The sequence below is a fragment of the Alternaria rosae genome, assembly GCF_020736505.1.
Source record: "Alternaria rosae strain MPI-PUGE-AT-0040 chromosome Unknown BKA58scaffold_9, whole genome shotgun sequence".
Classification (NCBI taxonomy): Eukaryota; Fungi; Ascomycota; class Dothideomycetes; order Pleosporales; family Pleosporaceae; genus Alternaria; species Alternaria rosae.
The window spans coordinates 10,961-35,571 of record NW_025763578.1 but is presented as its reverse complement, the minus strand read 5'-3'; the positions used below and the strand labels follow the sequence as shown (position 1 = coordinate 35,571).

The window sequence follows — 24,611 nt, the reverse complement described above, 5'->3', positions numbered from 1 at the left end:
TGGTGATGTCTGTTGTCACGCGGGTTTCGCTTAGGATAGGATGCCTGACGATTGACGTGTTGCATGTCTCCACTGATCACCCGCTTCGAACGCGTGGGTCACATGAACACTTACTAGATGCGGATGACGATCCATGGAACAAAACATTCGGCTCATATTAGACCCTCCACAAAGTCCCATTTACTGTCATGTTCGAAGCTGGATATAATACAAGTGCGATGCTGCCGACCACGAACTGAAATGTTTTCATTCCGCCGCATATTCTTACAGATCCATTGCCCCATCTGGGCCTGTGTCAAGGAAACATGGGTCCACATGTCAAAACATGTCTCCTGGCCAACACCAGCACCTGAGCACTACTCAGCCCAAACTTTGTGCCAATGATAGACAGTCGACCAAACAGCCAGTCGCGTTGCTCTTGTGGTACGGTCTCCGCGTTTGCTGCGACGTATAGTGGCCATACCAGCGAGTACCCGCCAAATGCCTCCGCAGCTACAGAGCAGTTAGCACGATGCTTTATGTCATGTTCGAAGGACTTTTCCTTACCATTTTGCTCTTGACCCATTTCTTTGGCCACGGGTTGCAACTCGTAGTTCATGTGGAATGGCACACAAGCGCTAATCTCATCGACCATCAGCTGAATGACGAACACGCTCTTACTCCACGTCTCATCGCCATCTGCATAGTTGCCACCGATGCTGAGCCAGGTCACACATGCCATGATGACTCTTCGACAGAATATCCGACAAACACGGTAGTCGTTCATTATGCTCGCCAACGACACATCATGATATACGTGTTGCTCGCCTGGCCATCTTTCCGCCAGCGCGATCTCCTCGGGTACGATTGGATCGCTGGCGACACCGATGATCCTATGTTTCCATTCTGGCGGCAGGGTGCGGTACCATTCTTCGAGGTTTCCGTCGACCATTTGCGCGAGGTCTAGGATTTGCTTCGCTTCTGATTCGTAGGCAGGGTCGTAGGGTGTGGTAGTGAGGATGTTTGCACGGGCGCGGAGGTTTGGGAGGTCAATGCAGATGAGTGTCAAGCGATTGGCAGCGTTTTCTTCGGAGATGTCACCGTTGCCGACCCAGCCTCCGGTGCCTGGGAAAGAATCGATGGGTTTTGAGCGTTGGACGCAGCTTGTGATCTACAATTCGTTAGCGTATGAGATGCAGTAGACATGACATTCGTTTTACCATCATCGTTCGTACGGCGCGGAACATGGCATGAGACATTGGATCGTTGAACTGTTCGATGCCCCTTAGCTTTGTTAATGCCACAGCACCATCGACATGATTTCCCCACGCAGTGATGGTATCGTCTGTACTCATGATAGTCTGAAATTCGTTAGCTCAAGAAACGCATCCCGGTATAGATAACAAGGCTATCGGGGATCTGCTAGAGACAGTTGGTGCACTTACTTCATATAATGAGAACATTAGAATAGCCAGCACCGTCTCATCGCTCTTCGCCATGGCAGGATCTTTCAGATCGTCGTTCAGTTTCTTGATTGCTTTGCCGTAGGTGGATACCGCTTCACGGAGGAGCTGTTGTCGGCCAGGATACTGACCGCATGTTGCCATTGCAACAGCTGTAGTAGCCAAATGAAGAACCGAGGATGGGCGGGCACGATTGTAGAGTGGTACCAGATATTCGAGATATCCTCGTGTGCTTTCGGCTTGTTGTGGAAGGGTGATGAAGTTTTTGAAGAAGAACGGTACGGCTTCGCATTCTGGCGCGAGTGTTATGCTTGGTGGTACTGCATTCTCCAGGTTCCATACAAACGCCTCGAAGTCAAACGACTGATCTAGAGACAGTGGCGGTGTTGTGTAGTTGGACAGAGCCAGTATTTGTTGTGATGGACTCAAGTCTGGAGGTGTCCGTGATCGTGAGGTTATTATTTGGAAGGCTTTCTCCCCAGGTACTGCATTCTCTCCTGGTGATACATCGAACGTCGAAGAGGGTGACCTACTAGTATTAGCGTGTACAAATTGCGATGTGGGTCTTCGGCTTGAGACAATCACATGCGAACACTCGCAGAACGCATACCGCCTACGAGGGTATCCATTTGCTCGGCAAAGCTTGTCGGTATCCCCGGGGGCACGAAGCGAGTCGACATGGGCAGAATAGTATAGTACATACAAATGCGGTGAAGTGCTGGAGCTTGACGCACCATTGCTATTGCTCGATGCGGTTGTTCCCGAAGACTTCCTCGCCTTCTTGGCCATAGCTTTGTTCTCATCTCGAAAGACCAGGTCGAAGTCATCAGGATAGCCGGGACATACTCGGGTGGACTTTTTGCAGTTGCCACATGTTGGTCTTTTCTCGTCGCACTATGCGCAGTCAGTAGCCGAGCCAAAAAGCGGCCTCAGGCAAGCGCATCCGAACACGCTCGGAGGCGACACCGTTAGTCGAGGGAAAAGAGTAATTGTCGCGAGGTAATACATACCTTTATTCGGCGGCTTTTACACATTCCACACCCCCGGCTCGGCTTTCCGGTGTAGACCATCGTGATAAGGTATGCTAAGGAATGAAAGAATAGAAGAAGGCGACAGGACAAGACTCAGACACCAAAGACAAGACTTGCCTTCCAGATTCAGGCCTTAACTTCTGACTATAAAGATATCGTAGGCAAACAACGATGTTCCTAATCGGATTCCAGGCAACTCCGCCTCTGGAGCTACGACTACGATCAAGCCTATATTACCAAATGATCCAAGCGACAAGCTTCAGCTCGCCTATATCTGACAAGCTCTGTAGATGAGCGCAAGGCCGATTCCCATGCACCGAGGTACGCGACGATAAGCTCAGGAAATTGACGTCGACGTAGGTTGGACAAAGCGTTCGGCCGGCAGTGCGAAGACTCGCTGGGGAAAGAATTCGCGATCGGACCACCCAACGTGTAAGCAGCGTATTTGAATGGACCTATCAGAAGGGCGAGAAGGCGATGACAGGGCTGCAAACTTCATTCTGAAACCGGACGAGGGATGGCATGGCAGTCCGAGTCGATTGGTCTGCCGCACCGGGATGACCACCGCAGGAAGCAGCCGTTGTGGTGGTTGATTTTTCTCGCAAGCACCACCAGATTGGGCTTAGCGCTGCGCCCAAAACAGTGGCGCAGCATGCTGTCGTCCCTTTCTGATATCACCAGGAACGCGACAAGACGCGACAAACACAACTTGAGGCGTTTCCAAACGTTGCTGCCTGGTGTCTCTTCTGCAGGTACCTCAGGCACTGACGCAACTGCTTACGTATGTCGCGTTTTGCGCTTCTTTAGGATCGCATGCGCACTATCGGAATCGCCGACTCGTCCGAATTCGCCGTATGAGCCGGATGTCAGCGATTGCGCCATTTGCGCAACGTGTCCCCATCTTCAAAGAGCGATATGAGATGGATTTCGATGACGGGATGATGTAAAGAGACCGATGAGCAGGTAACCGGAGGGAAGCACGCCCAGGAGGCTAGATGCATTTCAACGCGATTAACTTTTGACATCGGTCGCAAAAGTCGATACCAAGGCAAAGTACACCTCGACTGACAGGCGTTGGTGTGAGGGTAGTTTGAGGATGCGCATAACGTCGAAAAAAAGTTGCTCTTACGACGTACGCCAAGCCAACAAAACCTGGTCAATAACGTGGCCTCGTTGCTCTGACAAAAGTCCAACCACCGATGTGAACGTCGACTCAACAACCGCTACCATTATCATACAGTATGCACCAGAAACAATTGCAACAGGGAGTAGCAAATCAGGAATTGCTGAAAGCGCAAGAGAAAGAGATGGGAAGCGAAATGTTCGGGCGCAAAGGTCGTATACTCCTCATCCCCGTTACTGGGTCAATCAAGCTGTTGGCACGAATGCGCTACCACGAGTGTTGCAGCATGCTAGCAGACTTGGATCAAGAAGGAATATCTCTGGTGAAGCGATACTAGAGCCAACGAGCTGAGCGATCGTATCGTCCGCCAGCGCGCTTCCTAAGACCCCCGCCCTCCTTCGTTGTGGACCAGCCACGTCTCGACCCGGAAAATCTGTTATAGACGATAAAAGGTGTGGAAGCACAAGTTGTTCCCAGAAATGACTATCATCGATCAGGGTATCCCGCCTCAACTGGAGATTTAGGCTCTTGAGAGAGTAGTTCGTGAGGTAAGCAACGACCTTGGAGCTCAGAGACGTAATGTTCGTATCCTTGAGAGAATTGATATGTCTCCATCGGCTTGTGTTCGCTTTCGGCTACCGGCGTCGACGTGTTAGGCGCGTCAGATCGCTTTCCATTTCTTCGACGAAGTAACAGCATAGCGAAGGTAAGTGCAGCAGTACCAATCACGCCGAGTGTAACACCCAAGCCAATGTCGATCTTCTCGCCGGTTGACATTCCGCCGTCCGCGGGAGGGCCGGCGGAACCGGAAGAAGTTAGTGACGGACCGCTTGTCGACATAGCTGGCAATGCGGATGTGAAGGACGAGCTTGCGAAACTTGTAGAGCTTCCGGAAGGGCTCGGTGTAGAGCTCGGAGGTGCACGAGCGACGTTGAAGCCCACTACTGCGATAGCTCCAACACTTGAATCTCAAGCTGCCGTCGTTGTTTCAATGGTCCAGTCGTTGGAAGAGCCGTAAGGTGTAGATGTGTACGTCAAGACCATCCTTTTGGAGACGCTGGAGACGCAATCACCGTTGACGGGGCCGCTTTTGTGGAACGGGTTGGAGTAGCTTTTATGAGCGTGTAAGTTTCAACGCCGAAAGAGGGAGCATGTCTAACTTACGAGGGACAGCACATAATCTGGATTGTAGAGGTATCCGTCACGTAGGCCAGGACAGTCGTCCACAGATCCGGGCATATTAGAGGCTGAATGCTCAGTGCTGTATGCTTCTCGCCGCCGACACCCAGTCGTGCCTGCTCCCACCACGTTGTCACCGCGGAAGGTACGCAGTCAACGTTCTCATCGATGTCGAGACCGTAGCCTGGATCGAACGCTATCAGATTAGGTCCGTTGAGTCTGAAGACGGATTCGCAGCCAGACAATGGCGTGAAGGTACTTATGAGCGGAATCCATGAGGTTACTTCGCCGGCATGGGTCTCTGGCGTAGCTGGCATTGCAAAAAGATCTGCCATTGTGTGGTAACCTCCAGGGTTGGATTATTTCAACTGTATGGGTCAAGATGCTGGTCTCGTGTACGAGCGATGGGTATTGTTGACGAAGTCTCATTTCATGCTGCAAGGCAGGGTCATCAGGCGCGTCCCCTAAGCTCGTTCCTACGCCTGCGCCGCATGAGCAACGGATGTCACTTGTATTGGTTCGCGAACGATTTGATCATGGATTTGCCTTATGATTAGCCTCCTACAATCATCATTTGAGATATGCAGTACGCACGGTTTCAATTCCCGGCGCTAACGTGACAGTGTGGCGTGGTCGTAATCTTTTCATCGAACCGAAGAGGGATGTCAACAATGGCTACCTGGAGATATTCGATTCTACTTCCTCACTACTCATCAAACTTCAACTTCTTAATATGTCGCGTTCTTCTGTGCGAAATCGCAAACGCGAGACAAGCCATGCTCGAAAGGTCAATGGCCACGCAACATCCTCGCCAATTTCATCCCCCTGGTGGGTTTCTAAAACACCATACCTCACAGCGGCGACTCTCCTCGGAGCCTCTGTCTGTCTCTGGCTTTCATTACAAGCTATCTCACCGGCTCTTACTCGGAAGTGGCGGTCCACCCCGCCTAGCGAGTGGGAGAATCGACGGCAGCAGGTCAAAGATGCTTTTGTCAGTAGCTGGGATGCGTATTCCAAATACGCCTGGGGTTTGTGAGCCCCTTACTCCTATAGGAATTTGAAACTTATGCATTATACAGGCTATGATCAGTTTCACCCGATTTCCAAGCAAGGCTCAATGATGAGCCCGAAGGGACTTTGTTGGATCATCGTTGACAGTCTCGACACGATGATGATCATGAACCTTGCATCTCAACTAGCCGATGCAAGAAGCTGGTTGCATCGCAGCCTAGATTATGAGCAAGATCAAGATGTCAATACGTCCGAGACCACGATACGCATGTTGGGCGGCTTGCTTTCCGCACAATATCTTACCACAGTGCTACCCGATGTCTTTTCGCGGAGAGACAGCATCTATCTTAGCAAGGCTGTGGATCTGGCCGACCGGCTTCTCGGAGCCTACGATTCGCCATCCTGAATACCATACTCAAGCATCCACTTGGCAAGCCGAAGAGGTCTTGTGTCAGATGCTGATGGCGGCGCTTCGTCGACAGCAGAAGCAACAACACTACAGATCGAGATGAAATACCTGTCGAACGTTACCGGCAACGAGATATACTGGCGTAAAGCTGAGAAGGTTATGGAGGTTGTTGACAGCGTCAACGTGCACGATGGTCTCATACCAATCTTCATTACGCCCCGTTCGGGTCAGTTTACGACGCGAGAAATCCGTCTCGGAAGTCGAGGCGACTCATAATATGGTAAAATACCTCATGTATCCGATCAGTTCTTCATATACTAATTCGCGTAGAGTACCTCATCAAGCAGTATCTACAAACATCCGAGCCAATCTACCTCCAGATGTGGGAGGAGGCTTTGATAGGAATTCAGAAGCATCTGATCATTCCGACCAAGCATGCAAAGCTTATCATCGTCGCCGAACTACCTAGCGAAATTGGCGGCTCGTTATCGCCAAAGATGGACCCTCTTGTCTGCTTTCCCCCCGGCACCATCGCACTCGGAGCGACAAACGGGCTCACCGAAGCTGAAGCCCGCCGTCTACCCAGCTGGAATAACGACACTTCTCAACAAATGAAACTGGCAAGAAAGCTTACAAAGACCTGTTGGGGCATGTACAAGGTGACCGACACCGGTATAGCACCGGAATTCGTGTGGTTTCAGGCGAGCGATGATTCATTGCAGTCTAGGAAGAGTATGCCGCGCGCGCCCTTGGCTCGCAGTTCAAACTCCGAAGAGGTCTGGAAGAAAGACTTCAACATCAAACCCCTTGATGCGCATAATCTCCAGCGACCGGAAACGGTCGAAAGTCTATTCATGATGTGGCGTATTACAAAGGATCCCATTTACCCAGAGTGGGGCTGGGAGATCTTCCAAGCCTTCTTGGACTACTCGACCGTTCCGCTACGAGAGGATTTCATTTCTCTCAATGACGTGAATGCTATTCCGCCTCCGCGACGAGACAATATGGAGAGCTTTTGGCTGGTACTTGGCGCGTTGATTTGATTAGTCTTTGTACTGACATATTCTGCTAGGCCGAAACGCTCAAGTATTTATACCTGCTCTTCTCACCGGACGACGTTCTTCCTCTCACTGATGTAGTGTTCAACATCGAGGCGCATGTGTTTCCTAGGATGGGCATGGGCAAATTCAAGACAGGCTGGCAACGCAAGCCTAGGAAGAGTGCACGAGGCCCGTGAATGCGAGGGGTCGTACCAGTATTGAGGCGATCGACGCCCAGAACAAACACAATTTGGAACGCTGGTGCACCAAATACGGATCAGTGATCGTCAGTCATTGAGGTGTACATAGTTGATGTTGATTGAGCGTTCGGCTAAATATTCCCCCGATCAACCTCTGGCTTTCGCGCCATAACCCAAACAAACTCAGAATCATAGTCTGGTTCATCTTCTCCCAACTTGCCATCGCCTGCCTTTACTTTCTCCACCTCCAACAGCTCGAAGCCTACGTGTTCCAACATGTCGCAATTCTCATGCACTCCATAACTGCTCCAGAACATTCCATACCCCATCATCTCGCCATGAATCTCCTCTTCATCAATGTCCGCAAGGTTGAAAGCGAAGAGACCGCCAGGCTTCAGCCAGCTGTAGATCTTGACGAGCATGTCTCTTAGCTGGGAGCGAGGAAGGTGGAACAGAGTGTAGAAGCTGAGTACGCCATGGAAGCTATCAGGTTCGAACGCGAGTGTGGTCATATTACCAGCCACGAACTTTGCACGCGGGCAGCGAACTTTAGCCATCTCGATCTGCTTTGCAGAGATGTCGTTGGCCGTCACCTGGGCTCCACCATTCAGCAACATGTTTAGTACCGGCACACCGGGGCCACAGCCAAGCTCTAGAACGCATGATGATGGTGGCAGTCTTTCAAGAAGGTTCTTTACGTATTTTTCGCGCGGCGACTTATCACTTTCGACCCAATCTAGGTACCATTGTGCGATGTGATCATAGGCGTTTTCAACGATGGCTTCGGGTGTTTCAAACATATCGGCGACTTGGTTGATAAGCAGCTGCTCAGAACAGTGGCGGAAGATGCGTGTAGTTATTTCCGGTGGATGATGCTGGGGCGAAGTCAACTTATCAGTGCGTTGATGCCTGGCACAATGGGGCGGCACTAACTTCGGGTGTGATGTCGAATCAGGTGGTAGTAAGCAACGTACGGGGCTGTTGGGTAAAACAGCTACAAAGTCACTCAGGGTATTTACAGCAGATACTGTCGAAGGTGACTATGTATTTATCGGCCACCTTACCCGGTGTTTTGTGGAGTTAGTGATCTCGGGAATTCCGCACTTGCAGCGGAACACCGCACTTAGATGGGAATTCCGCACCCGTATGCGAAAAGACACTGTATAATAGTATTCTACGTATATTACACTGTTCTACGTGTTGTTCTGCAATCCGAGTGAATTAGCTGCTTACCGTCCACAGTATCCCACTCCAAGACCAATGCTGTACCCATCATCAAGATGATGAGTAGCATGTCGACCAGTGCCAAGATATGGAAGGTGCCCGTTCCAAAGATTCATGTCTCGCTTTACTGCCTCAACCATGCAGCTATTGGAAACGCCGCTAGTGAATATACTTGTGTCCTCATGGCGTCAGGTCGCCGACCATCAAAGAACAGTGTGGTCACTGCCAACTCCGAAGTTTCCCGAGTTCAGCCGCAGATAAGGAGCGTGGATATCACGCCTTTTTGTTCAATACAACTCTCGAGTAGCACATACACTGATTAGCTCAGCCACGACCCATCGTATTCCGGTCATACAGAAAGATGGGATAAGGAAATCCTTGATAGATCCTAGCATGAGGACACGGCTTAACATACATATCGCTCCAAGCATGACCTGGTATAACTTGATCTACGAAGAAGCAAGACATACCTTCTCATTTTGGGTGAGCCATGCAGATCCGTTCAAGCCTTTGGTCGCACCCAACAGCACTTCTCTTGAACTTCGCAACTGGCGTCCTCGCAAGACTCACGTGCCAGTTTGCAATTGATAGACATAAAGAGTATGCCAGCCCCCCATCTCTTACGAAACAAGCATCCCAAGAACAAGAGTAGAAAAGCTAGCAATTATCCCACCAAGCAATCCCATCGACCATCGGCACGAGACTCTCCATCGCAGTATGTAACTACCGAACCATCCACTTCTACCTGTCACCCCAAAAGTGCACATACTGACCCAAGACTTGTTCAACAGGCCGTCTTGATCGCCAGCTTCGCAAGTCCACTTGCTGCATCCCCCGCCCTCTCAAACCGGCAAACCGTGTAAACCGGTGAAGTGCAAGTCTACACCGGGACCGGCTGTTTCGCAGTCTCAATCCCATTCAACCTCGACGCGGTGATGTTCGCGAAATTTCAGGTCGAGAACAACAAATGCTACAATGGAGCCGAGACTGGGATCTTTGATGGCGAGTTTCTCAGCGCAAAGAATTACGCGCTGCCTAATTCTCCGGGCGATGACGTGGTCATCTGCGAGACGAAGGTCTACTTTGACGCAAATTGCCAAGGTGGTGCATCTTCGACCGACAACTACGTGCGGGGAGCATGTGTAAATGCAGTCATCGGTCCTTCGAGCATGTTTCCAGAAGTGGTCGGGGGGAGCTTTATGCGCGAGTGTTGCAAGCCTATCCCCGGTACGAAGATTTGCGCGTAGGGTCTCAGTTAGAAATGTAGCATGAGAAAGATATTCGGAGATGGGATGGCTGGGGGATGATGGCGCTATGCTGTTGATCGATTTTCGTCGATGATGGTTCCAAGGTCTCTTTCACTGTACCCAACACACGCACTTAGTTTCCTGGCTCTTTCTTGGCTTCCTCAGGCGTATCGCTGGGAGCTTACACCTCCTCGCAGTGCCTTGCGATAGCCAACCCTTGCCTATAAACAATGTCAATAAATTAACGCGCAATCTGCGTCGTGACAACATCTCCCAGATATTCATTCTGTTGCACATGTACATCTATCTCCTACAACGTGCAAGTGCTGAGAAGTGCTTCTGGATTACAATATCAAGTTCCGTATACGTCAGGTGTCTCTGACGCAAACAAGCAGGCATCCAGCATCGCTTCGCCGCAGCAAAAACGAACGTATACGCGAGGTCGGAAAAGTAAATTGACCTGTACCAAAACACACAACAAATGGAGTTACCGATGTTGAAGAAAGACAAATCTGGACTTCGTCAATGGTTTACGATGTGGTTCAGATCGGGTACTGCACGTGCTCTCACAGCACATATGCATCCGGTCGCGCCACATATCCGATTCCACGCTATCGGTCCTATCTCGTATAGAAATTCATTGGAAAATTCCTTGGGTGCCAGCGCGGATAGCCCCACGCGTGCACATCAGAAAGCTCGGTTGACGGATCCGCGCAGACAGGTCGAGACTGTAAACCAGTACCGCACACACTGATCAAGTCAAAGCATCTCCATGACGTCCTCTTATCAAATGCGTCTCGCATGTAGACACAAGCTAGTGGCTGCTTTGTTCCTGCGTCGATCACCGAAAAACTCTATTATTAGTTAGCCCTGCTTACACCCCTTGGCACGGTGGTGGGGTGGGGTAAACTGTAGTCTGTACCGTAGCGGAACAGCGCACGCGACGTATTGTCTAGTTGAGAACAAACGACGGCACGGGAATGAACCGATAATAATCGCCAGTCCGTTTTCCCTAGTCCGAAGTAGCATCGTGAATTTGGTCCCGCGATAAAGAAACGCGCGACGAAGCGAGCAAGACACGAAAGTCAATCTCGGTCAGGAACCCAATCGAGTGCCGAATAACCGCAGGCATTCCACTACGAACGCGCGAATTATCAGGAAATAATTTAGCTGTCTGGCGATTTCATTGGGTCAGCGCAAAGCTAATACATGATCTAGAAGAACGCAAAGACAAAGCTATTCTTATCGTCTTTTTGTTGACCGGCTACCTATCTTAGCATGAGGATACAAAGTCTTGGTGGTGTACGCTGTACCTGGGCGGGCCAAAATAAGGTAAGGCTCGAGCGAACGCCGAGCTGTCCACAAAGTCTTGATATGAGCGCTATCGCCGCTCAGGGGAATGATCACCGTAGCACAAAAACCGTCGCGTGTTAGCGCTGCAGAGAAATTTGGGACGGCAGCGTGCGCGTGGCCGCAAGTCTTGTGGGTGTGCTGTCAGGGACCAACCAGGGCCAGACACCCAATACCTGTTCCGGATGGGACTCGGCGCTGCCGCTTATGACGCTGAAGCCCGCAATTTTCTTTATTTGTTGATGGATAGGCATTGTGGGCTCGGCCAAACCTGGAGTAAGACGGAAGGATATCGGCACTGCAAATTCTCGTGATCTCGAATTAAAGGCCTTTTCGTGGCTTAAGGGATGAGAAAAAGAGTCCGTGAGTAGCGCTTCGGTTGGAGGTTGCCGATATATCTCCCGGCGAATCAGGCGACCTGACCTCGTTTAATGGCTAGCGGTGCGTTATTGACGCATGGCATTTCAGTCGGTCGCATGAGCAGCGCATGAGTAAAGTTCTGGCATCGCGGCTGACTTTCCTGGAACTGCCAGATGCGATGGTGTTCTCATTGGCGGGGCCAAATCTTTGGGCTGTGTGTGTATGGCAGCCAATCCTGTGGGAACCCAATACGAGGGCCGCTCCTGGGCAAGGTCTTGGGGAATGAACACATGATCGCCCAACGGATAACAGATCCCAGACAGTTGGTAAACGCCCTCTCGCATTGTGGCGCGCCGTCAGTTGTAAAGCGCACGGTGCCTGTTGGCTAGTTCGGCATAGTAAAATCGAGCCTGATTAAACCCTGTTAGAATCAGCGATATGGGCACAGTCAGTATATAGACTCGGGGTGCCCCTCTGACCCTTGGCGAGTACTCCGTCGTATCCTTCCGTCACTCGCTTTTACATTCGCGCGCCTGCGATTGCCATTCGTTACTCTTGTTGAAAGTCGTCGGTCATTCAGTACTACACCTTGTAATAATCGTGTAATACCTATAACCATCGCTCGGTACCAGAAGTTCTACTCCCCCCAACGGCACACTGCATCCCAACAAAATGTCTCTGAAGTTCTTCTCCCTCGCTCTTGCAGCCGTCGCAACTGCGTCGCCATTCGATTCCATGGCGAAAGCCACGAATGATGACCCTTACGAGGCATGCCAGCCGCAAGGAGCGACGGGCGCAACTCCACCAGCAGTCGGCACAGAACTCAGCTCTCTCTACACCGACGTCCTCTCCTCGATTCAGGGCATCTCTTTCGACAAGCGATCTGTACACGGACGTGCTGACGGTTTCGGTTGCCGTCAGAGCCTGGACTGTGTCAACGTGAAGAACATCAACATTCCCATGTGCTACGACAAGTTCACCACCAACTTCCAGTTCCCAGATGGCTCTTACGGAAATGTCGCTGCCGGAACCTACAGCTCTGGCGGCACCGATGTCAATCTCATCAGCGGAGATTACACAAAGGACGGCCAAAGCGCCAACATCTACGCGAACAACGAGGCTGAGAAGCCAAACACTTCGACCCTTTCGGTCCCTGCACAGTACACCGGTACTGGTGTGGGTGGAGCGGTCCCAATTACAGAACTTGGAAAGGTCATCGTCTACACAACCACTGTCCCCGCCGTCACATACTCGGCACCGACCACGGTCGCGGAAACCATCGAGACGGCAACTGTCAGCGGAGTCGAGGTCAAAACCACTGTACCCGCTACCACCGTTACGCAAGCCACAACAATCGCCGCTAAGACCAACGTTGTGACGCAAACTCCCGAAGCTTCGGATGCCTCGCCCCAATCTACTGGAGCTGCCGGACAGATGTCTGTGGACACAACAAGGTCTTTTGGAATGTCAGTGATCGGCGCTTTGCTATACGCGCTTTTGTAAGCAGTTTGCTCTCCGATGTCATGCGCATCGCAGTGAACTGTTTGAGTAGAGTAGCGTCAGGAGTTGTATTCGAGGCAATCCCGAATGGATGATACCCGCTGGATCCTTAGCACATGCATGTCGTATACATCTTGTAGCAGTCCAGCATTGATGCGCCACGCTTAATGAATAATATCGTACCCTTGATATCCACGTCTTCTCTTTTTCTCATGTGAATTTCGACAACACTTCCTGCATCGTTCTCACTTCCTCAGTGTCCACATCTTCTCCAGGCGTTGTGATGGCTGCGGAGTGGAACCATCCTATCTTGGTTCTAGTCTTGAGAGCCTCAACATTGTTGCTTCTGACCCCACCGCCAGCAATCAATGCGACCTTCGGACGGCACACTCCTTGCAAGTAATGGAGAACACCAGTCCCTTCTTTCGCGGTCTTCTCTCCGCCACTTGTCAAGATGCTCTTGAAACCGCACTTCTCAACGGTCTCTACGGCTTTCTCTAAATCGACTGTTTCGTCGATCGCGCGATGGAACGTGCAAGGAAGCGGAGCAGCAATCTCGACCAGCTCGCGGTTACGAGCCTCGTCTATACGTTGATTGGCGTCCAAGATGCCAAAAACGAAGCCGCTGGCAACAGGCTTAAGCATGTCCATCTCTTTCTTCATGAGCTCAAACTCTTCGTCGGAGTAGTTGAAGTCGCCTTTTCGTGGCCGGATCATAACATTGATCGGGATCGTGACTTCCTTCCGTACATCTTGTAGCGTGGAGAGGGAAGGCGTTACCCCACCAGCTGCGTAGTCGGCACAGAGCTCGATGCGATCAGCCCCGGCTTGCGCTGCTGCGATGGCAGAAGTAGCATTGAAGCAAGCTATCTCGAGCATCTTTGTGTTTGTGGGATATGAAATGGACGCGTGGGGTGAGAAGAAAACAGTAGGTGGCCTGTGGGGCTAATCTCGACGCGGGCTAGTGCTGTAAGTAGAACGAGGCTCGGAATTGGCTGACGACATGACTACGCTCACGATAGCATAATTATCATACTGCCAGATCCTTTGTAATAGGATCAACCACAGAAGCCATGCTGTCAGAACATAGAAGAAAAAGATAAACGCAGAAAGCAAGTCCCAGCACTGTCTCTCAAAGCGCACATAGAAAGCCCAGTTCACCGTGATAAAATCCAAGTCCAGAAGTACGCGCCGTCACCTCACCTCACTGTTCACTTCCCTATCAAGGACAGACCGGCTCACTTCATCGCAAATGCGACGTGAAGGTGAGTTCAGAACTGCCGTTTCACACACCATTCATCCTCATAAATACGTCTCCCTCTCCTCCTCCTGCCTTTGACCAACCCTTCCACACTATATCCACTTCCCCATCATTCAAATACAGTATCCCCACACCATCAACAGAGCCTCCAAAATGTCAGACAACGAGATCAAAACTCCCAACAAAACCGGCGCAAGCGGTGCCGCCTGGTCTGAAGGCGAGAAAGTACGTCCTCTCTCACTCTCCCATCCCGGGCCCATGAGCTAATCATCAACAACAACAAAGATCGCATACCTCATCATCCTCTGCGAGAACGAAGGCAAAATCGACGCTAAGATCAACGTAAGTCCTCAAACCACCACATACCAGCCACTGCCAACAACCCACGCTCAACTCATTAATGTATCTCCCAAAACTAACGAGCTCGCAGAACGCCCCCATCCCCGCCGGCCGCTCAACAACCTCGTGCAAGAAACTCCTTGTCCGCTTGAAGGAAAGGCACAAAGACGATATCGCCAGGATCAAGAACGGCCAAGCTTTCGCTCCTGCCGCTACTACTGCTGCTACCGACGCCTCGCCCGAGAAACCCAAGGCTAAGGCTACGCATAGGAAGCGGAAGAGTAAGGCTGATGTCGAGGCTGGTGCTGGTAACGGCAGCGAGGATGGAAAGGGTGAGGAGGGTGTGATGGAGGGTTCCCCGAACAAGAAAGCTACGCCCCGGGGTCGCAAGAAAAAGGTTGAGGTTAAGGCGGAGGTTAAGGAAGAAGAGGGGCTTGTGGAGGAGGAGATGCTGGATGAGGAGATGGTTTGATGTATCTCTAGATTCTCAGCTAGTTTACCTCGGTGTGCATCGGGGACTTCTAGCGGCGTGAGACTAGACTGAGACTGCGAGAGTATGGCGTGATAGTAGTCGGTCATTTCGACAAGGCGGTCATTGTATCTGGGCTAAGAAAGGGATTGAAGAATACGTCTGCGTAATGGAGATCAGATAATGGACTACATGACTCTGTCACCTTCAAGCTCTTTCACAAAGTGCATATCCAGCTAGTCATGCTTGTGGTACATCGTGGCTTTATCCATGGAGAATTCATACGCTACATCTTACACGGCGAGAAACGCTCGCACCTCTGCCTTTCCTCCTCCCAAATTCCATCTACTCCTCCCCCGCCTCAGCCTCCAGCTCATCCGGCCCCATCTCCTCCATCGCACCCCCATCCCCACACTCATGAATAATCTTCTTCCACCCCAACGGCTGGCTCGCATCCTTGATATGCTCGATAGTAGGGAAGTAGTGTTCGTTCTTCTTCATCGTCGCAACCCACGGTACATTATCAAACGTCATGACCTTCATGCGGAAGTACTCGTTATCCTTGATCTTCTTGATCTCAGTGAGGAACTCGGAGAGGTTAGGTGTGGGCACATTGTTGACGTGTGTGACGAAGTTGGTGGGCGCGAGGCCGTACATGTATGCTGGCGAGCCCCTGGCTCGTGACGAGATGTAGACGTCGGAGTGGATCTTGCTGATTTGTTGGCGGACGGCCTGGTGTGGGCGGTGGAAGGTCGCGCCACAGAAGCTAACGAGGCGGTCGGTTTCGAGATCTTCGGTTGCGACGGTTGAGACTTTGATGGTCTTTTCCTCACGCTTGCGCACGACAACGGCGTCAAGGAACTCGTTGTTGTACATGACGTCCAGATCGGGGGAGCGTGTGACAAGCTTGCCGTTGAGAGTGAGGAGGACATCGCCCTCGTTGAGACCGTCGCCGTGGCCGGAGTCAACCTTGCGGACCATGAAGAGCTGGTGGCGCTCTGGATCGGCTGTCTCGGTCTTCTCGATCCATTCTTCTGAGACGCCCATGACACGGGCTTGACTCATTTGGACGGTCTGGAACTCGACGTTCAAGATACGTAGCTTGGGTGTGTTACCGCCACGGATCTCGTTGAGAACTGGTAGGAGGTTGGGCGTTGCAAGACCAAGGTGGTACTCGACGTCCTTTCCGCTGTGTGATGTGCGCTCGCCCAGGTATGAAAGCCAGAGAGCCTGGACTGTGCCATCCTCCGCGATGAGCACACCAGAACCACTATGCGAGGCTTGGTTCGTGTCCACGGTGATAGCATCGAAGTTGGTTGCGCGGTACCTCGGCGTGATTGCGCTGGCTGGAATCGCGACTGTGGTGATATCAGTGACAACCGTCTTTGCTACGACAGGTCGGAAGTTCTGGTTGATGCCGAAAAAAATGGTCTCGGCCCCTTTTTTGATGAAGTCGGTGGCGAATTTGGGTGTCTTTACAGGGGCGTTGACAAGGGAGGCATCGTATTTGACGATGGCATAGTTCTGCAATGGGTGCATGAAGATAACCTTGGCATCGACGAAAATGCTGTCAGCGATGATCAATGAGATGTCGCAAAGGTCATATGGCAGAATTGCTCTCGAGACTAGGACGAGACCCTGTTCAGCGTCGACAACAAGACCGTAACCCTGTTTGTTCATCTTAGGAAAGCCGTCTAGCTTAATGGGCATAGAGACATGAACGCGGACGAAGCTGCGGACAATGTCTACGGCCTCGGGATAGCTTGAGCTCATCTTGACGAAGTTCGCACGACGAGGAACTGGGGGCACAGATGGAATGGCATCGGCAAGGGGCTTGAAGTCCCACAGGCCAGTTTCGTCATTACGCGTTGCTACCCGAATCTTTGCATGCCAATGCCTGTCGACAGAAGTAATACTAGTGTTCGCAGTGTGCAAATCGCGCAGATGCTTGTACATCATTACCACTCGCTTGCGATCTGGGATCTTCTTCATGACTTGGATGAAAGTGTCAAGGTCGGGTGTTGGCTGGTTGTCAACTTCCTGAATCAACCATCCTGATGTGTAGCCGTCAGCGAACCTAAAGGAGCCAGCTGCCTCGCAGACGTATACACCTGCGTTCTTGAGCGATATAGCGTAAAGACGCGCTTGCTGGTATGAGAGGTCGTGGAAAGAAGCGCCTGCGACGGAAACGAACTTGTCGGGGGTGATGGCATGAAGGTCGCCAACGTCTAACTCAACATCCATGTTCTCTCCAGCACGCTGTATGGTCACAGAGATGGTCTTGCCGACATTGTCGTCAAGGATCGCATCGAGTCGGACAAACTGTGTAAGCAACTCTCCGTTGACGCGTAACAGAAGATCACCTTCTTCGACCTTGGTAGATGCGGGCCCTTGAGGAAGGACAACCTCAGCTACGAGCATGCCTGTCTCCTTAGGAAACTGAGTGCGGATCTCCTTCTCCAGCTCAGGCGAGAGACCTAACCTCCGGCACTCGTCGAACGGCTTGAGTATCCACTGTGTCTGGATGGTGCCTCGGGTAACATGTTGGGCCTGGCGGATGAGCTCGAGAGCACGCAGCGGTCGGTCTAGCGGCAGGAAGTAATCGGTCGCAGCGCCATCGGCACGTCCACCGGCCTGTAGCGCAACAGCAAACCCGTCGCGGTCCACGACAGGACTGCCAGAAGATCCTCCACTCGCTGCAGCTGCCGCCTGGATGTAGTTGGTATTGAAGTCGGAGTAGCCTTCGCCGTATTCGGGCGCATTGCGATCCAGCCGACTGATGACACCCGACAAGATACTGAGCTTCTCTCCCGCATCGTTACCGACGACGCGGATCTCGACACCGACTTTGGCGTTATCGGGGCGGAGCTTCAGGGCGGTGACGGGCATGTACTTGATCTTCTTTGGGTCGAAGCGGAGGATACCGAAATCGTGGACGGGGTCACGGTAGACGGGGTGGACATCGCATTCCTCGTGGTTATCGAATATGCAGTAGCCGATGAAGGGGCCTGCGCCGACAACGTGCCTGTTTGTGAGGATGTAGCCTTTCTCGGCGTCCACGACAAAGCCCGTCGCCTCTGAGCTGATGGCCGGGTCTGTATCAAACGAACACGTCTGGCAGAAGTGTATCGACACGACGCTCTTGACCACGTTCTCTATTGTCCGCTGCCATTCTGCCGTGTCTTGCCCGGTGACGGCGGTGATATGCGCCGACGATGGGAGAGCCTCGGGGGAGCTGTGGGCGCTGTACTCGCTGCGCGCATCGTCCATGGGCTCCTCCAGGTCCGGCGAGTGCGACATGACGCCGTTTGAGGTATACGAGTCTACTTCGGGCTTGATCTGCTTGTTGGGACGGTCGGTTGCGGGCGAGGTTGGCGGTTGCTTGCGCTTGCTTGTGCCATTTTGTTCCATTGGCAGGGAAGTATTTATAGGCGGCGACGTGTGGAGGGAGCGTTTGCCGAGGGAGTGTGCGCTAAAGCTAGACAGCCTCGTGAAGTGCTGCGTGTGAAAGAGGGAGCGCGGGCGTGATGCGGGCAGCGGTAGGGTGCGTGAAGGTGTCGCAAGGAAGCTTCGTTTGCAGGCGGCGAGTGAGACTCGGCCAAGCAGCATGCCAATCGGGATGACGCGCGTGAACAAAGGAAGCAGTGCGAGGCGGCTGCTGTGGAATTAAAGTAGAAGGCGCAAACAAGAAGGCAAAAAAGGCAATGGATTGATGAGTACGGAATGGCTTTCCATCGGCCAAGGATGAAAGTACAGGAAGAGCCCTGCAGCCGCATGCGCCACGGTCCCCGGTCCCTAGTGCCATCGCGAACGTCAGACGCCGCCCTGGAGGTGTTGAAGCATCAACAAAGGTAGTCAGGTACTAAACATATTGACTATGAACATTGACGTGAACAGTAAGCATAATGAGCTAATTGTGCAGGTGAAGGATCGTGAGGAACATCTTTGTGAGGCTTGAAACCGCTGTGACCGCATTCCAGAGGTGACATCATTTACCCGTCAATCGCCACATGTTTCAGGAACGCTTTCAATATCCTTGTGAACTGCATATCGCGTCGCTGTGGCTACTTTTCAACTATCTCCTACATTATTCAACGATACGGTAGAACCTTTCATCGCGTGTCAAGACGTCATTGTTTACATCCGTGGGCGTATTGAACGGCCAATTCTCGGATGAAAGCCTTCCAACAGCACATCGCAGACGAAGAAGATTGCTACAACCATCTCAACGCTCATGGTATGATCAGTCAGCATTCGAGCTCTTTTGATGTGTTGAAGGCCTTCAGGCTTCGGGTTGGCAGCGTTACTAACGATTGTGATATCTCTCGTTCGGGAGTGCCTCTTCGTAAAATTACGGTATGCGTATTTCAGAGATTCCAAGTCGCTGGGCGCTCTGCGTGAATCGAAGTCTCGATTAAGTGGCAGCTCTGACTGCAGCTAGAGTATTGTCAATTAAAGATGTAGTTCTGATGATGCACCGTAGACCTTTACGACCTAGTTTGGCAATATCTAAGATACTTGCGATGTTTCTTGTTCGGGGGTAGTTTAGCGAACATGTCGCGGAAGTTGTAGATGGCTCGGCGCTCTAAGCCCACTATACCAAGATAGAATGCGGGCTCTGACTACCGTCAAGCAACTGTTAATTGCAGTTCTCCTTCCGATGATATGCCGAGGACCTTTAGGGTCTAGTCTGGTGACCGTAAGCTGGGAATGCTACATGAACTCGAGCACGTGTATTGGGGGAGGCTTCTCTTCGGATGTTGGCCGTGTTGTAGAAGCCGGCTTAGCAAGGCGCAGTGAAACAAGGGCTCTGCCGACCTTCGGGGTATCATCGACTGAACTTTTCATTCTGATCGTCTACCGAAGGTCTTCTTGGCCCACTCTAGTTGATACCTTCACGATTAACCACTGAGTACATCTCGGCGTTGTCAGCTGTAACATCGGTCCTAATATCAGATAGTCCGAAGTCTCCAGTTGAGCGGGGCGTAGTAGGACTAGGGCTTCGGATGTCTTCAGGGTATCATTAGTTGAACTTCTCGTCCAGTTCATGTTCCGAAGGCCTCCAGGGTGCAGTCTGATCGCAAGGCTGTAGTTCTGACACGATGATTACTTTCAAGGCTCTGGGTACCTTCAGAGTATTACCAAATGGAGTTCTCGTCCTGTTAATATGCCGAAGGTCCTCGGGGCACAGTCTGATAGAAGCCTCTAGGTTCCGAGTTTTCGACTATATTTGGGATACTTCTAGCTGGAACGCCCCAGCGCGACCAAGACCAGGTCCCAGTCCGAATCAAAGGCGCAGTCTCTTCTTTGCTGAAACGCTCGTTCTGGGACCACTTGTAACCAATGTCGTCTTCGCTCCGGTTAAACTGTCCGAGGAGTCATGGCTGTCTTTATGGTAACATGTCGTAAGAAGTTCATCTAGATACTGTGCCGAAGGCTTCTAGGCCCCAGTTTACTCGGAATACATAGGTCTGTGTCTTCGACCATATTCTAGCGGCGAGAAGTCTGGGCTGGTGTCACGATCGTGAAAGATTTCGGCGTCAACACAAGCCGCTAAGACGTTGTGTCAGCCTTCAGTGGTGCCCATGTTTAGACTTGGGTCAAGCTTCCGTGTCTAGGTTAGAATCCTTATTTTGATGTGGAACGTACTAACGGCCCTTCTGTTGTAGTCCAACTGTTTGGAGGGTTATGCCTATCTTTAGAGCGTTAGTGAACGAGAACCCAGCAAATTTCAGGAAAGGGTTGGACATCCACCTGTAGCAAATGATAGAAGTCAATGACCCAGAAGTGTACATCGCGTCAAGAGTTTGCAGACTTTCGTCACAAGACCAATGTAAATTGCAGGGTGTCCAGGTTCAGTCCAACCAATTGGAGGGCTATGACTATCTTTAGAGCGTTAGTGATCGGGAATCTGGCTCATTCCAGAAAGAAGCTGAACGCCCGCCTATAGCAGATGGAAGTAGTCGAAGACCTAGAAGTCTACGTTGCGTCAAGATGTCACAAAATTTCGCTCTGAGACCAACGTAGACTGCAGAATGTCCTGGTCTTCCCGTGCATAGGGTGAATCTGAGTTTGAGTACCTGCTATAAACGCCACATAGCGAGGCCTCGAGGCACCTTATCCAACGGGAAAACTGAACACCCTGGGGCTTGCGTCGACCTTGGACCATCTATGTTGCTCGTTCTCATCTTGATCTAGGCTGCAGACCTGTTTAGTCTCTTCCTTGTATGCGGCGGAGGCTCCTGTATGATTGAAAGCCATGGGTTCGGAATGTCGGCTACGCTCTTATCCTTCGCTTGAATCTTCGTTTTGATATGGAACGTGCTGAAGGCCTTGTATCTTTAGTTCAATTGCTTGAGTGGTCGTGACGGTATACAGTGCATTATTAATTGAGATTTGGAATGTTTTGATGCACTGAACGCCTCCCAGCTCCCGTCTGGATGAGGTGTATCCATGGTTAGGTTAGATTTGTCAGCCATACTTTGGGAACACTTCGCAGAAATTCTTGATTTAGTGTGAACATGTATTAATGGTCTTGTGCCTTTAGTTCAACCTAATGAGGGGCTGTGACTGACTTCAGTATATTATTGATGGACTTTTTGAACGTGTTGATACGCTGTAGTCTGCAAACCCAGAAATCTGGTAGAATTGACTGGAAACATGTTCTGGCGATACATTGTACACCATTGGCTGAAATTCTGATCGTGGGGATGTCTCTAGGCTCCAGTCTGGTAGTTATTGGTAGATTGATGGTTCGGAGGGGTCAGGGATGTGGCGGTGTAGCGCCGACTAGCGGACTGGCCCGTGCGCGTGGCTTGCTAGGAGCGCCTCGAACACTGTTCTCCTCCATCAGCTCTACACTCTCCTCTCACCACACCACCACATTTGAAGCCACACCACCACAAATTACAACAATGACTTCATCGATCTTCTACAAGTTCAAAAATTCAAGGGAGAGCGAGCGCATTATTTTCAACGGTACCGATTTGAGTGTTTTCGAGCTCAAGAAGGAGATCATCAGCGCAAGCGGCCTCGGCGACGGAACCGACTTCAACCTACACATCTTCCCGCAAGATGACCCCGCCTCCGAATACAAAGACGACACCACGCTAATTCCGCGCTCGTCTACCATTATCGCGATTCGCCGCCCCGCTCCCAGAGGACAAGGCCGAGCCGCCCGCTACGTCAACGGCAAAGCGCCTGTACGCGCTTTCACCACGCAAAGCAAACCCGTCGCACCTTCACCTCACATAAATGCCGAAGATCCTGAAGCCGCGTTCTTGGCCGAATCAGCAATTGCCTGGGATGCACAGAAAGAGGCTCTTTCGAACGCAAAACCTGTCTATCGCAAAAATGCCTCCAAGAATGTTGTTGTCCCTTCACATCCTCCCCCTCCCGGCTATGTCTGCCGCCGCTGCAATATCAAGGGTCACTGGATACAAGCCTGCCCAACCAACGACGATCCCGATTTCAAGCCTGTTTTCCAAGCGAAACGTACTACTGGAATTCCTCAATCTTTCTTGAAGAAAGTTGAAAAGCCAGTCGACGAAGAAGCTGCAAAGGGCATCATGTTGAACGCCGACGGAGAATACGTTCAGGTCATGGCAGATACAAAGACCTGGAACAAATTTCAAGAGAAGACCAATTTATCACGACAACAAGCAGCAAATGCCGACGCCGCAAGCAAAGAGCTTGCTGAGCGTGGTCTACAATGTCCTATCGACAATCAAAGATTTGTCGACCCCGTCAAAACCCCTTGCTGCGGCAAGACATACTGCCGGGAATGTATCGACAACGCGCTAGCAGATGGTGACTTGGTTTGTCCAAACTGTTCAAAGGAGGATGTTTTGATGGATGATCTCGTTGCCGACGACGACATGGTCAAGTCTCTCAAGGCATACGACGCAGAGAAGGCAGAGAAGGACAAGGCAGCAAAGGCAGTCGCTTCAACAAATGAATCAGTTAATCAATCCAATGCTACTGACACCGCATCTTCCTCTGTCGCAAATGAAGATACAACTGCTACCGCTACCGCTACTACTACAGTGGCAGCGGCTGACGAAGTCTCCGATACTGACTCAACCTCTTCAAAGAAGCGCAAAGAGCCTCCGACAGACATCAAACCTCCCACCGCACCGAAAGCCATGCGTCAGGCCGCCGACCCCGCCTCGAAGATGGAACAAGACTTTATACAACAGATGGAGATGCTCAAGAACACACCGATGGGCGCCATGGGAATGCCGATGGGTATGCCTATGCCAATGCAGATGCCTCCGCAGATGGGTTTCCAGAACGGCTACCAGATGGGCTTCCAACCGCAACAACAACAGCAGCAGATGCCGCAACAGCAGTGGTTCCCTCAGCAGAACTTCGGTTACGGCGGCCAGCAGCAGTACGGTCAACAGTACGGTCAGCAACAACACCAGCAGCAGCAGTACGGATGGGGCGGACAAGCACACGCACAAGGACAAGGACAAGGACAATGGGGCAATGGACAAGGCCAGGCACAAGGACAACAAGACCCGAACGATGCGTACGACAGGCAACCCGTCAACCCTCGGGGTCGTAACCGCAGGTCTCGCGCACCAGACTTCCGCTATCTATGAGTAGCAAGAACGTCTACACGCTTCTCGCATCACATCACCACACCACTACATTTGAAGCCACACCACATTTCACAACAACAACTTCATCAATCGTCTACAGCGAGTATCGCAACTGGGCGGGCATTCACACGGCGTTTCCCTCACCTTCACCACAGCGTGTCTTGGGGCATGCATCATGGGCAGACACGGAATCATCAGTTCATTTTGGGAGCGAGGGCGTTTTTTATTTTACCTGGGCACGGCGTTTTCGGGATTATGTTGACATTCACTGGGGGGCGTTTTTGAATTAACTCTGACCTTGACTCGGCGTTTCTGGGCTTACTTCGACTTCTTTCCTGCGTTTTTCACGGACTTCAGATTAGCTAGTTACCATGAAATGCAAACCACAAAACACACAATATTACACCTCTTCTGCTCTGTTCTCAGTGAAGACAACTCGAAAAGCGATGCGGCGTGCAGACTACATGGGTCCACGATCTCATCAGTTGCGGCGTGTGAGTGCGATGTAACCCTTACGCTTCAAACTCATCACCTGTCCAAGGAGGTCAATGTTACATGTCTAATCACCCTATACATGCTACATGAGTCCACGACCTATCATTTACAACGTCAGCATGCTATGTAGCCATCAGGCTCCACTGTTGTCATGTACCGTTCGAGACATCTACTGCCTTTCCTGACACCCCGCACCCTACCGTTCATCCATTCTTCGACCTCATCCTGATACTGACATGCATTCCCTGCTTAGAGAAGGCTTACTCTCGGTGCTGTCAGACTGCGGTGTGAAGATCATTGCGAGTACGCGGTATAGGGGACAGAT

The 24,611-nt window shown here is 51.4% G+C and overlaps 10 protein-coding genes across 10 annotated transcripts; 5 read left to right on the top strand and 5 right to left on the bottom strand.

Annotated features, from left to right (window-relative positions):
* Nucleotides 1-60: 60 nt before the first annotated feature.
* BKA58DRAFT_390672 (uncharacterized protein) lies at nt 61-2,442 on the bottom strand. The gene is made up of 5 exons (XM_046170849.1): nt 2,146-2,442; nt 1,425-1,971; nt 1,200-1,340; nt 547-1,150; nt 61-492 (listed from the first exon to the last, which is right to left on the bottom strand). Exons 1-5 carry the CDS (start codon nt 2,229-2,231, stop codon nt 296-298), a joined length of 1,575 nt encoding a protein of 524 aa, XP_046021661.1. The 5' UTR covers nt 2,232-2,442; the 3' UTR covers nt 61-295.
* Nucleotides 2,443-4,565: 2,123 nt separating this feature from the next.
* BKA58DRAFT_442790 (uncharacterized protein) lies at nt 4,566-5,110 on the bottom strand (the record flags this gene model as incomplete). Its single annotated transcript, XM_046173932.1, has 2 exons — nt 4,566-4,707; nt 4,761-5,110. The coding sequence occupies 2 exons, from the start codon at nt 5,108-5,110 to the stop codon at nt 4,566-4,568; spliced, it is 492 nt and encodes a 163-aa protein (XP_046021660.1).
* Nucleotides 5,111-5,508: 398 nt separating this feature from the next.
* BKA58DRAFT_413604 (mannosyl-oligosaccharide 1,2-alpha-mannosidase) lies at nt 5,509-7,432 on the top strand (the record flags this gene model as incomplete). The annotated part of the gene is made up of 6 exons (XM_046172432.1): nt 5,509-5,655; nt 5,707-5,803; nt 5,855-6,056; nt 6,207-6,454; nt 6,526-7,217; nt 7,268-7,432. 6 exons carry the CDS (start codon nt 5,509-5,511, stop codon nt 7,430-7,432), a joined length of 1,551 nt encoding a protein of 516 aa, XP_046021659.1.
* A 134-nt stretch (nt 7,433-7,566) lies between these two features.
* Nucleotides 7,567-8,729, bottom strand: BKA58DRAFT_413602 (putative O-methyltransferase; the record flags this gene model as incomplete). Its single annotated transcript, XM_046172431.1, has 2 exons — nt 7,567-8,171; nt 8,669-8,729. The coding sequence occupies 2 exons, from the start codon at nt 8,727-8,729 to the stop codon at nt 7,567-7,569; spliced, it is 666 nt and encodes a 221-aa protein (XP_046021658.1).
* Nucleotides 8,730-12,059: 3,330 nt separating this feature from the next.
* On the top strand, nt 12,060-13,380 carry BKA58DRAFT_231034 (uncharacterized protein). The gene has a single exon (XM_046166489.1). It carries the CDS (start codon nt 12,289-12,291, stop codon nt 13,117-13,119), a length of 831 nt encoding a protein of 276 aa, XP_046021657.1. The 5' UTR covers nt 12,060-12,288; the 3' UTR covers nt 13,120-13,380.
* Nucleotides 13,161-14,134, bottom strand: BKA58DRAFT_230990 (copper homeostasis protein CutC). Its single transcript, XM_046166487.1, has one exon. The coding sequence runs from the start codon at nt 13,993-13,995 to the stop codon at nt 13,327-13,329; it is 669 nt and encodes a 222-aa protein (XP_046021656.1). The 5' UTR covers nt 13,996-14,134; the 3' UTR covers nt 13,161-13,326.
* A 396-nt stretch (nt 14,135-14,530) lies between these two features.
* On the top strand, nt 14,531-15,188 carry BKA58DRAFT_442784 (uncharacterized protein; the record flags this gene model as incomplete). The annotated part of the gene is made up of 3 exons (XM_046173930.1): nt 14,531-14,602; nt 14,663-14,719; nt 14,808-15,188. The coding sequence occupies 3 exons, from the start codon at nt 14,531-14,533 to the stop codon at nt 15,186-15,188; spliced, it is 510 nt and encodes a 169-aa protein (XP_046021655.1).
* A 342-nt stretch (nt 15,189-15,530) lies between these two features.
* Nucleotides 15,531-18,596, bottom strand: BKA58DRAFT_322696 (trypsin-like cysteine/serine peptidase domain-containing protein; the record flags this gene model as incomplete). Its single annotated transcript, XM_046167867.1, has 1 exon — nt 15,531-18,596. The coding sequence occupies one exon, from the start codon at nt 18,594-18,596 to the stop codon at nt 15,531-15,533; it is 3,066 nt and encodes a 1,021-aa protein (XP_046021654.1).
* Nucleotides 18,597-19,912: 1,316 nt separating this feature from the next.
* Nucleotides 19,913-20,975, top strand: BKA58DRAFT_390661 (uncharacterized protein). Its single transcript, XM_046170848.1, has one exon. The coding sequence runs from the start codon at nt 20,288-20,290 to the stop codon at nt 20,582-20,584; it is 297 nt and encodes a 98-aa protein (XP_046021653.1). The 5' UTR covers nt 19,913-20,287; the 3' UTR covers nt 20,585-20,975.
* Nucleotides 20,976-22,045: 1,070 nt separating this feature from the next.
* BKA58DRAFT_390660 (zinc knuckle domain-containing protein) lies at nt 22,046-24,188 on the top strand. Its single transcript, XM_046170847.1, has one exon. The coding sequence runs from the start codon at nt 22,100-22,102 to the stop codon at nt 23,789-23,791; it is 1,692 nt and encodes a 563-aa protein (XP_046021652.1). The 5' UTR covers nt 22,046-22,099; the 3' UTR covers nt 23,792-24,188.
* The last annotated feature ends 423 nt before the right edge of the window (nt 24,189-24,611 follow it).

What these genes read in the sequence shown, in the direction of transcription:
- BKA58DRAFT_390672 (XM_046170849.1), bottom strand. Translation starts at nt 2,231, where the DNA reads ATGGCCAAGAAGGCGAGGAAGTCTTCGGGAACAACCGCATCGAGCAAT. An exon ending in TCCAGCACTTCACCGCATTT is followed by an intron (nt 1,972 to 2,145) that starts GTATGTACTATA and finishes TAATACTAGTAG; the next exon opens with GTCACCCTCTTCGACGTTCG. An exon ending in TAATGTTCTCATTATATGAA is followed by an intron (nt 1,341 to 1,424) that starts GTAAGTGCACCA and finishes AACGAATTTCAG; the next exon opens with ACTATCATGAGTACAGACGA.
- BKA58DRAFT_231034 (XM_046166489.1), top strand. Translation starts at nt 12,289, where the DNA reads ATGTCTCTGAAGTTCTTCTCCCTCGCTCTTGCAGCCGTCGCAACTGCG.
- BKA58DRAFT_230990 (XM_046166487.1), bottom strand. Translation starts at nt 13,995, where the DNA reads ATGCTCGAGATAGCTTGCTTCAATGCTACTTCTGCCATCGCAGCAGCG.
- BKA58DRAFT_390661 (XM_046170848.1), top strand. Translation starts at nt 20,288, where the DNA reads ATGATTACTTTCAAGGCTCTGGGTACCTTCAGAGTATTACCAAATGGA.
- BKA58DRAFT_390660 (XM_046170847.1), top strand. Translation starts at nt 22,100, where the DNA reads ATGACTTCATCGATCTTCTACAAGTTCAAAAATTCAAGGGAGAGCGAG.